This window comes from Pygocentrus nattereri, chromosome 27 (genome assembly GCF_015220715.1).
Source record: "Pygocentrus nattereri isolate fPygNat1 chromosome 27, fPygNat1.pri, whole genome shotgun sequence".
Taxonomy (NCBI): Eukaryota; Metazoa; Chordata; class Actinopteri; order Characiformes; family Serrasalmidae; genus Pygocentrus; species Pygocentrus nattereri.
In genome coordinates, this window is record NC_051237.1 from 10,136,168 (window position 1) to 10,152,280 (window position 16,113).

Consider the following 16,113-nt stretch of genomic DNA (forward strand, 5'->3'; position numbering starts at 1 on the left):
AAAAAGGGTACCAGCGTACAATTAAAAGCAAAGGCCCTACAGTATTTACTGCCTGCTGCTCTTTGTCTAGCAAAAACACTAAATAGTAACTGCCTTGACTTGTCAAGTATGTACTTTTCAAACAACAAGATTACAACCATGTCTACTTCATTCAAGCAGCTAATATATCAGTATACTGTAAACAATTAGCCAAACTTTTTAAATGCTTCTCAAAACCATTGCATTGTGAGTGTCAAAGCAAGATTCTAGAATAAACTGTTCACTATAATATAGATAATCTTCTTTACCCAGCCATACTTCATGAAATTCAACTGAGGAATAATGGACATTTGGTTTTAATTCCTACTTTAGAACTAAAAAAGCAGATCTGGGATCGCCCTTGTCGTCCACCCCCTTTAAGGGGTATTCCACCCATTTTTCAAAATGTGTGCATAATTAAATGGCTAAGATGTAAACACAGTCATTCAGAGTGGTTTGCTGTGATTTTTTTTTTTTTTTTGGTTTGGTGTGGTTTTGGCTCAATTTGAGAGAAATGTCTCAAACCAAAATTGTTCACAGTGGTGGTGATATTAACCAGATTTCTCAAGAGTTTAAATTCCCTATAAGCTCCCTCACAGAAAGTTGAAATGATGATGAAAACACTGCCTAATGCCTGAGACGACTGACAAGATTTTGGTCTAAAATGTTGTTTTGTTTTTTTTTTAATCCAGTCATGGCGGAGAGATAGGCAAGGTGTTATAAGCTAATATAGTACTCAAAGGGAACGTTTTTCAGATTTCTGAGAACCATTTTCAACATTTAAATATAAAATCTCAGAAAGACACAGGTTCAGTTGTTTAAAAATAATTAAATAAAATGGCTATATTAGCGCCGTAAACATTGTAATTCCTGGTTCTTCTCACCAACATTAAAGACATTTGAGTCAGTAAATTTCTCCACAATGAGCCACTTCACATCAAATTGCTCTGAATGACTTTCTTTACATCTCAACTGCTGAATTAGGCAGGAATTTAAAAAAATCACTGGAACTCCCCTATAAAGTGCATTGATGCATCAATATTGGCATTAGTATCAGCACATATGTACAAGAAAAATATCAGATATTGGCTCCGGTCCACAATTCCCTTATGCATCCCTAATCCTTATCAAGAGTGTCAACTATTCTGGATTGAGACTGTTTGTTGTGTTCTTTACCTCGTAAATTTCCTCACATCGCTGATACTATAACATTACACACCAGTTATTTTCGGATATGCAAGCTGATTGGTTGAGAAGCGTTCTAACTTTGATGTTATTTCGCCTTAACATCACAGTTTTTTTCACAAACACTGTATCACTCTGCTGAGATGCTGTTACTAAGCAACAACTTTGACAGCTGTAGGAGACGCTCAAGCCATTTGAACGTCTTACTTATTTTGCGGACAAGCAGAAATGGATACTCTTAAGATGACATTTGACCAACAGTCGATTTGGTCAGACCCTGAAGATGAGACTACACTAAATTCCCAAACTGTCAGTTGGTCTGTGTGAGGAGCTGGAGAACGAACCGCTGACTGGGCAGCGAGTGACTTAGGCTTATGATTAGGTTTAGGGGGATCTTTACTTTATAATAACAGTTTGTGGTCATTAGACACGTGTGTGTGAGGGTGTGTTTGGTATTTGCAGCAATGCACTCACCAGCAGAGGGCTCCAGTCCTTTATCAAACACTCGGGTTACCTGCATTATATTTTGTTAACACACCTATGAAGACGTAATTAAGACGCACTTTCCGTATTTTGTACACTGTATTAATCTGAAAATTTCTTTTGTGGTTTCACGATCTTGTGGAACTTTAACGTCCTCCACAGTCATTGTATTTTACGCTGGCATTATGGCGGGCTGCTGTGCGGCGTTGAAGGACCCCTAGGCCTCGGCCCTGCTGTCAGTTTTTGTCCAGTTTAGCGCAGGCTGGCTGCTCGCTAACCGAGCAGAGAGGCCGTTTTTTTACCGGCGGTGCGATTGTGGTGATCCGGGCAGGAGTGAAAGAGAGCGGCAGCTGCTACAGTGGTGACTATATCGGGGCTGACTGTAACCAGGAGCTCCAGAGAGGGAGCCGCGAACAGCGCCCCGACACGACGCACCGAGGGTCGGCTACAGGAGCCGGAGTGAGGCGGGCTTTGCTCAGATGGAGGCTCGGAGCGAGCAGAGGCCAGGCGGCACGGCCCAGGCCAACTGGCTACAAGTATAGCTTCAGCTAGCAGCGTTAGCTGAGACTCGGCTACCTAGGCTAAATACACATCTGCGCCTTTTCCTGAGCATCGCTGTAGTCTCGGTACTAAAAGACTGTTTCCCGCTCAGCTCCGTTTACAGCCGCAAACCTATCTGTTAAACCACTTTTGTCCGTTTTTTTCCTCCCGAACTTCTCAGAAGTTGTTTTGTTTTGTGTGTGGGACTCATGTTCTGTACTATAACCGAATAAAAGTTGGTGGGCGGTTATTTTGGCTGGTACTGTTACCAACTCTTTTTTCTGGTTGGTGACTTTTAGCACGTCAACTCTTCGTCTTCTGTGGCGGCAGCGTTGTTAGTTAGCTCAGTGTTTTTGTCTAATTTCCTCAGCTTCTCTGCTGTAGCAGGAACGACACCAACAGCCTTGCCCCTTCAGAGCGCTTTGGCAGCTTTGACCACCTATACAGCGATGGAGGAAAATGACAACATGGACTATTTTTACCAGCAAGTGTTGCAGAAGGACGTGAGCCGGCGGCTGCAGGTTGGCCCGGACCTCATCGACTACCTCAGTGACCCGCAGAGATCCGCGGACGTGGAGCAGGACAAATCCCGGCTGGATAAAACCATAGACGAACTAACCGGGTGGGTCAATTCAAGCAACTACAAGGTACGTGGCTTTTTTTTCTAACTGTCTTGTGAGTTTAGTGTTATGGGGTTAAAGGTTCAGTCACAGGGGGTCATACCTTGTATGTTAAAGGTCTTTTTCCAGTGTAGTAACGTCATGATGTAGAAGTGAGTTTTTGAGGCGTAGCCGTTATCAGCGTTGCCTGCATTGTTTTGTTGTGAACATACAGTCAGACACAGTACATCTAGACCAAAGTCCTTAGTTTAATCTCATTCCAACAGTTAAATCTTGTGAAGTAATGCACTTTCTAGGCTTCTTATCCCTGCAGCTCGTTAGGGAACGTTTCCCGTTGTGCTGCATAATGCTCCTCTAGTCACTTTGTAAATGTGCATTGTATTTGGCATGCCTTAGCTCTCAAACACGTAGGTATACACATGTAATTTATTATGTTCTGACATGATACTCGTTCCTTCGTTAACGATAACATATTATTGATTTATGTGTCAGTGGAAATGAGTGAGCATCTGTGTCCTGGGCCGTGTGAGGCTGGGGGAGGGGGTTGTGGGGGTATTGTTCTGAGGGTGAGGTGGCCTGTCTGAGACTATTTAAGGAGACAGCCATTCGCTTCAGTTCTGTGCTTTACTTACACATACCTGGTGTGAGAATATGGTATTAATTTCATGATCAGGTAATGTGGGGGCTGAAAAGCTGTTATTTTAAATTATTTTTTTTATTAAAGCAAATTTCAATAAACCCTGCAATAATTGGACTCTATGGTAAACCATACTGAGGTCATTTTCATAGATGGACATTTGACCAGGCAGTGCATGTCTGAGATGCCCATTGGGTTTGTAGGGTATTTCTCCACATTAATAGTTAGCATGTTTGTAAAACCAAAACATTTGCTTCAGATGGTCCATTTAACTGTGGGGATGTTTTAAAAACTTCCTGTACATGCTTGTGTTTATAGATGTGATGACTTAAAGAGCATCATTTAGGCTCTTAGCCTAATACTAATGGACTTTAATGAAGTTGTGGTTGCTTTTGCATTTTGCTTTTGAGACAGAGCTGCAGACCTATTTGATGTGTATTGCACAAGTACAGGCTCTGTATATTTCTTCACATGGGAAAGTTGATTACTGTACTGAAGCAATGTTTTTTTTTTAATCATTACTGATTGTGACTCAGTAGCGTACAGATATTAGTGGGTTTCTCCTTAAAAGTGAACCTGAAGCTAAATTTTTTACCTTGAAAGTTGTTGTTCCTTGTTCTATTAAGGATGATTCATCATGCTATATATTTCTTGTTTTCTCATAATCTTCTTCCAAAACTGTAATGATTTTTTTTCTAATGATTTCCAATTATTTTTGCCCACCTCTTAAACTACTTCAGAGATTTTATTACATTACGTACATGAGTGGGCAGGGAAAAATAATATGAACTAGTAATATCATGTTTAACGAACCCCACATATCACTGAGCAAATACACTCAGTCAGCTTTAAGAGAGAAATCACAGTACCGAAGAAAAACACGTTATGATTTCTGATTCCTGTAGACTTTAAACACAAGCTTGCGTGGTCTTAAATGGCTGTGGCTATATAATGTGTAAGCAGCGAGTTTGGCTGTGTAGTGGTGGTCTGTATTATTACTGTCATGCTGTGAATCTCATTGTCCTTGCAAAAGGAGGTTGCAGTGCCTCTTTAACATCAAGCACTTGCAGGTGTATTGCCAACAAAGACAGTTTAAACGCTGACCATTTCATGTGCTGACAGTGTTCACCATGCAGCAGGATGAAGAATAGTTTAAAATAAATAAATAATAAATCTATATTTGTATGAGGTGACAAATCAAAGAACAGGAACTTTAAGAAAGCTAAATTGATCATTTAAAAAATTATACAAATCCAGTGGATGTAGCTTCATCCACTCTTGTTGTTCAGGTACTCTGGATTTTTAGTGCGTGTTTTTCATTTGCTACCAAATGCCCATGTTGCCAAAAGCTTGTTGTAAAGTTATTATTTTGTAAATACAAGGTTTTTTGTTACGGCAGGGACGGTATTGAAAATCTATAGACCAGGTACTCTTCAGTACTCCCTACCTTGTCTAACCCAGGGCTCTCTTTGGCTGCTTTGACTAAAATAGGTCAAAAATGGAGCTCCTGGATGTAGTGAATATTTGATTGTTTCTCTGGAATGTGGACTTCCATCCTGCATTGCCAAGAAACACACTACAGCAATCCCACCACAACTCTTAAACACAGACACACACATACACACATGCAAATTCTCCCAGACATGGCATGTGTGTGCAGGCACATGCAGAAAGATATTAGCAATGCTTTTCACTTTGTGTGTACATATAGCACCAGTGCAGACATTTCTAAGCATATTACCAGCGAGAGGTCTGTGGTATTGCTTTTTCAGCCTTCACTGTGGCTCAGTTACAGTGATGTGTGTTTCAGCTGTGTGTGTGTTTGTAAAAGAAGATGAGAGGATGATGAGTCTGCATTCTCAGCTGATGTGTTTTTTGCTTGATGTCAGGTTGCCTTGCTGGGGATCGATATTGTCAGCGCGTTTGTCGATCGGATGAGTGATCGCTTTCGAGGATATGTAGGCACAGGTAAACTACTAATGTGTGTTTTCATTCAAATCTCTTCATATCTCTCATGTGAGATATGGCTTTGCTGTCTTACGTCACTGAGATATATTGCTGGGTGGTTTTGAAACAATTGTCACAATACAAATAAATCAGAATCACATTATCAGATGCAACCTGAGTTTGTATGAAAACATAGTATTCATGTTTTTTCCACATATGGGCTGGACTTGTAATTTGGAATACTTTGTAATTGCGCCAGAGGGAACCTTACACAGTGTGCTTAAACCACTGTGGACTGGGGTATTACTGCTTTATAGAGAAGGTTGTTATTATTGATAGTTATTGATAATAGTCAATCGTTGTACTAAAGCTAAAATTGTTACATATGTATTTGCATGTTGTATAGATGACATCACCCAGCACCTCTCAGCATATCTCATCAAAACAACCTGAAAACAAGACATTTCAATTACAGCTGCCTCAGCTAGAAAGGGGAATTCTACAATGACTCAGAACTTGTAAGATGACATAATCTTTAGATGAATGCCACTCTCTCAGCTGTCTTGGCTCCCCTTTTTTATTTTACCAAGGAAACAGCTTGTTTTGCTAGCAACATAGCATCCCCTCACACATATACCCTCATTCCTCTCTGAGAACACAGACTACACAATAGACACGAAAAAGGATGAACTCATACATGCCTCTGAGATTTGAAAACACGTAATAGTAAATCGCTCTCTTTCTGTCCTCTTATCTCCCTCCCTCATTCCTTTTCTCTCTTTCAGTGGTCCCTGCGTTAGTGGATCGTCTGGGTGATGGAAAAGATCAGGTTCGAGATCAAGCGCAGGCGCTCATTCTCAAACTTATGGAACAGACAGCCACTCCCATGGTGAGTTCATCGCTCTGTTTCCCACCATCTCTCTCTCTCTCTCTCTCTCTCTCTCTCTCTCTCTCTCTCTCTCTCTCTCTCTCTCTCTCTCTCTCTCTCTCTCTCTCTCTCTCTCTCTCTCTCTTTTTCTCTCTCTCTCTTTCTCAACTTTTCTTCTATTCTTGCTCATACTTTCTCCCCAGTATGGTATTCTGTACAAGACATCAGTAATTTTTAACCATGCATTTGCCTTCACTTCCCTTTCCGTAACTTCTGACAGTAACACATATGGCTCCTTACAAGTCTGTCCTCTCTTTCTCATTTTGTGCTTGTTCCTGTTTCAGTACATGCAGTGAGTCATTTTCTCTTTCTTTCTCTCTGTGTATAGTATATATGGGAGAGGTTGTTCCCTGGCTTCAAACACAAGAACTTCCGCAGCAGAGAGGGTCTGTGTTTGTGCCTGGTCGCAACGCTCAACGCGTGAGTCCCTTGACACTCTCAAACTGCATCCACACACCCCTGCAGTCTCTGAATGGGCCACTAGGGGGGACTGTTAACTGTGTCCAAGTGGTTCATACATGGACGTTCAGTGTAAATGTCTTGCGTCCTCCAGACTTGCAGACACCCAGGCTTAATATGTGCATTCCCACAGGGCTTTAGGGCCCATTCCATCCGTCATCTAGGCCAAAAAGCCTTGGATACAGTACACAACTGTTTTAAAAAGACTGGGTATCTCACACTATCCGATTAGATTTTGCAGATTTTTTTGGGTGACATTCTCTCATTTGCATGTTCTCTGAGTTTCCAGGGGTTCCAACTGGAGGTGCTAAATTGACTCTAGGTGTGAATATGTGCGTATGAATGTGTATGTCTGTTGTGGGCCCTGCAATGGACTGGCGAATTATATCCTGCCTTCTGCCCAAAGACTGCTGGCATTGCATCAGCTCCCCACATCACCCAGGAGGATATGTGGTTTAGATAATGAATGAATGAATGAATGAATAATCTCCTCAGAAATAAATCCTGAAAAAATTATAACTTGTACTTGGCCATTTTAACTGTAAATAAAGGGTGGTCATGATGATGTTGAGCACTTAAGAGAACGGTAGTGTGTTCATACAAATTCCTTGAGGGTGGAGTCCGTAGGTCTGGGGTTCAGAGATTTAGATTGGGCAGGAGATTGGTGCTTTCTCACTAATGGGGACAGAGTGCAGATGTGGGGGATTTGGGATAAGGCAGTGTTATATATCAACTGTGTTTGCGGTTATGCTGAAGATGGCAATATTCCACTGAGGCTCTCTTTACTATTGTCTAGTATGTGATTTTATTGTATGAAATAATGTGGTCAGAGACTGCAGCAGTATTTATATATGTTTTTTTGTAGACTTCAAAGGTCAGTGTTATAAAGAAGCACGTACTAGCTTAGAATAGCTTTACGCACTATTGCATGTCTGTTATTCTCACTCTGAATCATAGTCTTGACAGAACTCCTGCAGGCTGAGTTAATCCTCTTACCTGTGTGCTTCACCCCTACAAAGGTCAAATTAACACACCTCTACACTGTAGTGCCTTTTGTCCACCAGTACAAGATGCACACACTCCATTGACACTAGTGGAAAAGCAGCCAAGGAAGAAAGTGCACTGACCATGACACATAATACCCTGAACTTTCTTACAATGTACACACACATATTCTGGCTGCAGTGACAGTGCTTCTATGTTAATTCCATGTTGTTGCTCCTTTAAAAGATCACTTGTGATGGGATTGCTGCAGCACACTTGATTGTTTATTACAATTGTTCTTATTCAGAAGCTCTGTTATACATTAAATAGCAGTTCCACAGATTTCTATTTAAATGTGAACAATGAGAGTGTTTTGATGTTTAACGGTATTTTGCAGAGAAACCCACCTACTGAGACTGATATGTTTGCAGTAATGGTGATAGGTGAGGGGGGCTGTGATGTCTACAATGGAAATATAGCATTTTTACTATCTAAAAAAAACAGAGAACCTACACATCGTTTTTTTTATAGAGCTTTTACTACATGTAGTAATTTTCTGTGAAGTAGCTTATTCAGGCATTAAATTCTTTGGACATTGCGTTCCCTTCACCACAGTTCTCACTAAATGTATTTCACATAAAAACACTCTGACTTTGTACATCTTAATGATTAAATTAAGCAGGAATTTAGAAATATTGTCAGAATTCCCATTTTACAATTCATGCACACACGTCATGTCAACATAATTGTGTCCTTTTTTTCAGGATGTCTTTTTGCTCTGAAGGGATTGTTTTAACAGTGTCCCTCTCTTTCTCTTTCAGGTATGGTGAACAGCCATTGAGCCTAAGTAAATTTGTGCCTCATTTGTGTGTGCTAACGGAAGACCAGAACCCCCAAGTATGAATTTATTTTTATATGGATCTTTTTATAATGGATTTTCTGTTGGTGGAGGTGTTGCAGCATGACTGTATTTGTGAATGTGGAGAAGCCAGTAGTTGCACTAATTCTAATGGAGTGTGTATGGTTAGTATTTAGTGGAGTAGGAGCTCATGCAGAGAAACTAGACCCCTCACTGAGAGAAGGATTATAGTGAGAGAAGGAGTTTAGACCCTGTGGGAGGATGGAAGATTTTAAGGGGGGAAAAAGGGAAGATTGCTGGGGCTTTTGAATGAGAGGGCACATCACTACTCATAGATAATGCCCTTAGCAGGAATCATTGGAGCAAGTTGACACGTGTGCATGTGCTTCAGCATGTTTGTAAAGTTTGATGGCTTGTTGGAGTTTGTTTTAAAAAAAATTTTTTTTTAAACCTTCCAGGTGCGGGAGACTGCCATATCAACTCTGGTGGAGGTGTATCGGCGTGTAGGAGAACGAGTGAGAGCAGATTTGGGCAAGAGAGGACTGCCAGCCGCACGGTCAGCTCGCTCTCGCTCTCGCGCTCTCTCTCTCTTGCTCTCTCGCTCTCTCTCTCTCTGAAAAATAATTTGTGTACATTGGACCACATGAACACCAACTAAATTATCTAAAACACAGCTAGAAACCATCAAAATCATGGTGATTTGGGGGAGAGCGCTACATTACGTATTTCAGCCTTCTGCTGCATCAGTATTGCAAAGACCAGTGTTGCGATAATGATCAACACAGTAACTTTAAGTACAAAAAAATTAACCTTTTCTATGGTGCAAATACAACCAAACATCACTTATCACTTATTATAGTGGGTATTGAAAATAAAGACTTTGGTGATACTCACCAAATTACTTGAGTATAATACTGCCAAGTATCAAAAAATTCCATATCATCGGTACCAAATTTTAGTACCTTAGTAGTCTTGCATGTACTCTGTAATCCATTAAGGTCCGTAAATGTGCCCACTTCATATTTACATATTTAAGTAAACTCCTGAATAAAGAGTTTGTTTGTATAAGTTTATTCTATATATCATCCACTCCAATTTTCAGACACAGCATTACCAAAGGCCTTGAGATTTCCTTGAAGATGAATCTGCACTGTTGAATGTAGCGATTTGTATGAAGTGAACATGGCTCATGTCTGCCACAATTACACTATATGATTCCCCTTGTATTCCAACTATAGTGTGAGATGAGTTCTTCACAAGGTCACAGAGTGCACTTGGGAAGGTTTGGCAAGCACGTTGTTATGCAGCTACTCAGGTTCTCAGGGATTGAAAACGTACACCATGTCGCCTCTTATGTGCTATAATACATCTATGGAGACTAAGGTTTAACCCTAGTCAGATATGACTTGTACTGTATGTCTTCTGTGCCTTTTTTATATGTTCTACAGATACACTGCCACAGGATATTTATTTATTCTATGTATTTTTTGAGCTTTTCAGCATAGACTGAGGAACAGCACTCAATTGCAACTCAAACCATAACAGTTTTATATTGCACTACTTAATCCAGAAAATATACCGATCTAAAACTGCTTGTCTTGGGCACACAGTCAAAACCACAAGAGCTGAATATTTTTAAGGATTCTGTAGTAGAAGGGTGTTTGACATAAAAGTCGTTAGGCTTAGACTACTGAATTTGATTCAGAAGCACTGATTAGTGATGAACATAAAATCCTTGACCAAAGATGAAAATCTGGACACAAAGCTGAAATAAATAGAAAGTATAAACAGTATATGTAATCTTTCTAAAATGAGTACATTATAGTACCGTATTGTATTAATCACAATAAGAATCAGTGCTGTTTTCAAATTGCATGATCTGCAATTTTAATCGTAGCTATGTTGATAAAAATTGTCTGAAATCAGAGCTATGAACTACAAACAAAGCTATTTACTTTTCCCTAACAGTTCTTGCTAAACAAATTAGTAATTTGTCATTTCTTGTATCTTTTTAACCAATTATCTTACCTCTTATCTAAAATATGCATTTTTTGCTTTAGTACTCCGAAGGCTGTGCCCCCGCTAGCTAATGATGTATAAGAGGGGTAAGAAGTCAGGACTCTTCTGGACTGTGACAGTGTTTGATAGCAAGTGTGTTGGTGTTTGCATCTTGTTCGTTTCCCTCTGGAATTTTGTTGCATCGCATCATACTGATATGACTGTATCTGATTACTCAGGACCTGGGAGGAGGGTGTGTGACTCCAGGCATGTGTGTCGCATAATACTGGCTTTAAGGAGTCTGTGACTTTTCAGTGCATCATGAAAGTGAGAGATAATCTGACGGAGAGAGGGTTGTAGGGAAATGGAGAGGGAGAGTGGGGGCACATTTTGTTGACCTGGTTACAGACTGAAAGGCTGGCCTGTGGAATCCGTCAGTCAAAATGAGTGAGGCAGGTCGAGGGGAAACTGAAGCAGGGTGAGAGAGGTTGGGGAAGGACAGCAAGCAGAAATAGGGAGAGTGTGTGTTTGTGAGAATTTGTATTTAGGTCTTTGTGAGGACTGTCATCATTATGTGAAGACTGTCATTATGATGACAGTCCTCACAAAGAGCTAAATACAAATTCTGGTAAACATGTAAAGAACCAAAAGCACAGATGGACAAATATTTGGCTCTGGCAGCTTGGACCATGAATGCAGTGAATCTTGTGGCCAGAATTATAGAAATATATTTGTTGTATATATGCTGAATTTACGGTTAACAAGCATGCTTCAGTACCAAAAAAACAGTCCATTGTTGCTTTCTGTTATTCCAGCATTCCACATCAGATCCATGTTTTTTCTTTCCCATTGTGCAAGTCAAACCAAGGAATATTGTGCAGGGATCACCATTTTTCATTTTTCAGATTTTTATCATTCAGTCCCAGTGACCCACCTCTGCCTTTTATCAGGTTTTAATCAGTCATTCCTGCTGTTTTCTCATTCAGATTGCAGGAGAGCATTGCACAATAAGTGTTTGTTTTGAAAGCTACTGCCATGCTTTTTGACTTGTCTGTTTTCTAATGAATTACTTGTTTTGACAGAATATTAGTCTTCTTAAAAATCGCTCTGGCCACACAGTGCTTGTTGCATTTAATGCCTTGTGTGGCCATACATGTTCTGGATCTGGTGAAAAGTATTGGTTCTGTCACTAATTGTGGGTATGTGTGCACATGTGAAAATTCAACTAGCCTGATCATCATCATCTTTCGGCTGCTCCCCTTAGGGGTTGCCACAGTGGATCATCTGCCTCCATCTTGCCCTATCCACTGTCTCCTCTACTTTTACACCAACCATCTCCATGTCCACCTTCACTACATCCATAAACCTTCTCTGAGGTCTACCTCTTCTCCTTCTACCCACCAGCTCTATCTCCAACATTCTTTGACCAATATATCCACTATTCCTCAACTAGCCTGATGGTCTGTTTAAAAAAACAAAACAAATACAGTGTCACATTTTACTGGCCAAATTGTGAGATGATGTGGTAATAGGCAATGTTTATCCCTGACCAAAAGACTGCCTTTTTGTTGCTGAGGTTAAGGTCAGTGTTAGGTTTAGGTTCAGCTGTGGGTGTGGCAATACTGCACTACAGTATTGATATGAGGCAGTAGAAATTCTCACAAAAATAGTAATACCAACTTGTGTGTGTTTGAGGGGGAGGGGCAGGCTCAGTCGCCTTGTGTCTGAGCTGCTGAGCTCTAGCCCCTCCCACTGCTGTCTGTTCCAGGCAGCAGGAGGTTATGTAAAGGGGAACAGAATCCCTGGGCTGTCACACACACACACACATTGCCATGCAGTTTCTCAGCACTGCGCTCTCACACATGCATGGCAATTTGTAGGATTTAGCTGCCTTTTTTATACCTCTTCGCACACAAAAGAAAGCTAAAGATGTCTGTGCAGGTGGGTGGGATTGTTGCTCGCTCTTTCGCTCTTATCCTCTCCTCTTCTGCCTTTCTTCATGATTTCTTTGCATTTTCTTGCCTCTCTGGTTGTTTCTTATGGCCTTACTCACGATATTTTTGTTGCATTCTGTGATTCTGTCACGCTTCCTGTGTTCTTTCTTTGTCGCTGCACCATTTTGGACACAAAAGAGAAGAATTGTACACTGGCTACAGTAAAGGGGGATAAGGGAACTGTGTGTAGACACTCTGTGTTTCTGCGTATGTGAGAATAACATGGCTGATCCGTCTAGACTATTATCATTTTGTTAAGACCCCCAGTACACACCTGTATACAAATAAAAACAAATAGACAATTATATATGCACAGTTTGGAGAAAATTGCATTGTCTTGACTTTGAATTGTATCTGTGGCTTGGATTTTAACTCATGCTAATGCATGAGACATCTTGTTTTTCCTCAGTATTTATACCTACAAGTAGCTTGTGTAGTTTTGAAAACTGTAGGAATGTCTGAGTCTTTATTGTCTTTGTCTGTTTTTCCACCCATCTGTTAGATCATGGGTTCGTGTATGTGGTTGTAGGCGTTTCCTCTAAATTTACACCTACATTAAAATTGTAGTTGTGCTATTGTTGGTTGCATCACCGTTACATTTTGAGTTATCTCTTGTAGGATGCACGCAGAGGTGTAATCTTATTCATTTAGCTAGGCAAGTTAAAAGTAGAAATATGCACATATTAAGAATAAATGAACATTCAGATGTAATTGTAGCAACCTTAACTCTTTTGAATGACACCCAAGAAGCAGTGTTCAGAAGCTTGTTTACTAGTCATTCAGTTCACCAGAAATATAGACACAAGGGTTGATTTCAGTTGGTGCAGCATAGTCCATTTCCCATTTGTGGTAATCTTACTATTTCCAAAATGAGTTTATTTTTGAAAATAGCATGTTTCAAGACAGCCTGTTTTTTTTTTTTTTTTTTTTTTTTTTTTTTTTTTTTTTTTTTTTTTTTTTCCCCCTCTATGGTTGTGTTTGGGTCGTTCTTATGTTTTTACTGCCCTTTATTAAAGTTAATCTTTCAGCTTTGGAGTGCAGACATCCACTTTCTGTTTTTGGAGATCAAAAGATCTCCTGACTATCCTTTTAAACAAGTCCCACAGCTTAGTGTTTTGGTGAACTTGTTTGGGATTTTAGTTTTTCTTTAGAAGGAAAATGTATTTATTTATTTATTTATTTTTTATTTCACCCTAAATTAATGCTTTCTTCAGTAGCATTTTTATAAACGCTGTACATTGTATGCGGGATTTGTTCATTGTTCTATCTTTCCCTGCAGTTTTGTCTGTATACTTTAGATTGTAATGTTAGAAAAATCAAGTTAGAAAACCATTTTGAGTTCAGCATTCAATATTTTTAGAGTGCATTGGGATTTTTACTTAAACATCTGAAACCTACAAAGGTAAAAAAAAAGGTAATGATAAATGTGTTTGAATGAACATTGCTTTGTTTTGAAAGTATATGTTCTTATGGAGCTAAAACAAGACCTAGTCTAAACAGATCAATACAGAAGCTAGTACAATAGTGAGCTGAGTATAATAATGACAATTACATTTTATGGTGCAAACATGCAGTACAGTGCACAGCATCAAATGCAGCTGCAAGTTTCCATAGCTTAACTGTTCATAATGTGGACTGCTTGGGGTTCTTGAATTAAGTTGTCTGTTCCGATACTGCTGTGCCTCCTACCAGGTAGTTTTAGAAAACTGTCACTGTCCGCCACATCCTTCTGTATAATTTCCTCACACGGCCATACATCAGACTTTTCCAGAAAGAACGTGATTGGCATGTTGTCTGCCTTAATGCTGGTGGATGTTTACTTTTGATATGGGACACTGTTTGGTGCAGTTGTCGACTAGAAAGGTGATCTCAAACACCGCAGTTCTTAGCTTCATTTCTTTAGTAGGCCTATTTAGCTGATTTTTTTGGTAGGCTTGTTCAGTAGAGCTCATGGCCTATTGGACCCTAATTCGTACAATTTAAAACATTCCTCAAACAGGGACTATTGTATTTGAAATTAAATAACATTGAATAGGAGTTAGCAAGAAAAAGCTTGGAGAGTAGGGGCTGGAGTCCTTGTGAAACCCGTGTCTATGATTGTTCTGCTAAAATTAGTTTACCTCATTCATATAGTCACAAAGCTGTGTTAGGCTTAATTTGAATGAAGTAAAAAAAAAAAAAAAAAAAAAATCTTCGTTCATAAGAAAATGACTAAATTGCAGCTACAAGTTGCCTTTCCTTCTGTCGCTATTATTGTGAATGCATGATCGGGAGTACAAGGATCTGAAGTTGCTGACAGTTTTGACTAAGTCTGGGTGTGCACTACTTCACTTTTTAATCCTAACAGATTTCTAAAGCAGAGAGCATCACAAACGTAGCGTCATAGTAGAACACAACAAGTTTCAGCTACAAATAAGACCTCAGAATTCTAGATCTCCTCTGAGATCACATAACACAAACAAAGCTAAATTTAGTGGACCACATCGGTTTGTGCTTTTATGAGCAGCGAAAGCGCAAACAGGGGATTATTATAGGGTTGAAAACGCTGACATCACAGTGAGAGCTGGAGAAATATTTCACTACAAACTAACAACTGACTTAAAATTGTAAAGTGAGTGCTTTGTTATTTGGATCCACACTAACATGATAATGACTCTTATTTGCCTGGGTTTTACATGCACCTCCTCTGTCTCTGCACTTACTGTTCAGCCACTGTTTAGGCACTGTGCATGCACGTCTCTTCACCTTCCTCTCCTCTCTCCTGGCTCTCTGATTGGCCACTGTGTGCATCATTCGGTGACTACATCTCTTGACTCTCTGACACTACAAGACCTGTGAACGTTTCGGTCGTAAATATCAAACATGTTGATCGTATCAGAGGGCCTCCTCTTACCTCTGAGTTTGATAAGAGGGATAATATTTCACTTGTATCTCCTCTTACACCATCAGGTCATCTGCACCATCAGTCACTTTCGTTTGCGCTCCCGACCTGGAAAATCACTTCAGATTGTGAATATTTGTAGCAAGAGGCAAAGCAGGGTTAAAATCGGGTAAAACGTTGTGTAGTGTGGGCCCAGTTTAAGGGAACATGTATCTTCATGGGTGTGTGAATCTCTCCATGTCTGCTAGAGTACACAATAATTTCCTTTGTTTTGTCAGTGTTGAATGTGAGATTGTTGTTTGACATCATTCCAGTAGCTCTGCTAACTCCCTCCTGCAGGCAATTTCATTACTGTTGCTGATGAGACTGATTATTGTGGTGTCAACAGTAGAATTGACGACTGTTGTTGATTCTAGCCACGCAGTTATATGTAAATCAGAACGCAGTTGTTGGCTTGGGTAGCTGCCTCGGGTGCTCCGTGTTTAGGATGAGAGGGAATAAGGTTTTGTTTCAAATCCTTTTAGCTTGTGGTCTGCCAGACAGGAAGTCCAGGACCTACTTGCCAATGGAGTTGCTGAAG

The 16,113-nt window shown here is 40.0% G+C and overlaps 1 protein-coding gene across 29 annotated transcripts in view; it reads left to right on the plus strand.

The window, feature by feature from the left end:
- The first annotated feature begins 1,921 nt into the window (after positions 1–1,921).
- clasp2 (cytoplasmic linker associated protein 2) overlaps positions 1,922–16,113 on the plus strand; it is a 53,423-nt gene continuing 39,231 nt past the window's right edge. For 9 of the 29 annotated variants that reach the window (XM_017695668.2, XM_017695613.2, XM_037535328.1 and 6 more), the window contains exons 1-6: positions 1,923–2,873; positions 5,373–5,451; positions 6,216–6,319; positions 6,687–6,778; positions 8,623–8,698; positions 9,119–9,216. In XM_017695668.2, the coding sequence (XP_017551157.1) occupies positions 2,676–2,873; positions 5,373–5,451; positions 6,216–6,319; positions 6,687–6,778; positions 8,623–8,698; positions 9,119–9,216 (647 nt within the window). In that variant the 5' untranslated portion in view covers positions 1,923–2,675. Of the gene's footprint in view, positions 2,874–5,372; positions 5,452–6,215; positions 6,320–6,686; positions 6,779–8,622; positions 8,699–9,118; positions 9,217–12,445; positions 12,600–16,113 lie in introns of those variants that run through there. The other 20 variants (XM_017695598.2, XM_017695660.2, XM_017695697.2 and 17 more) reach the window with 5 other exon arrangements.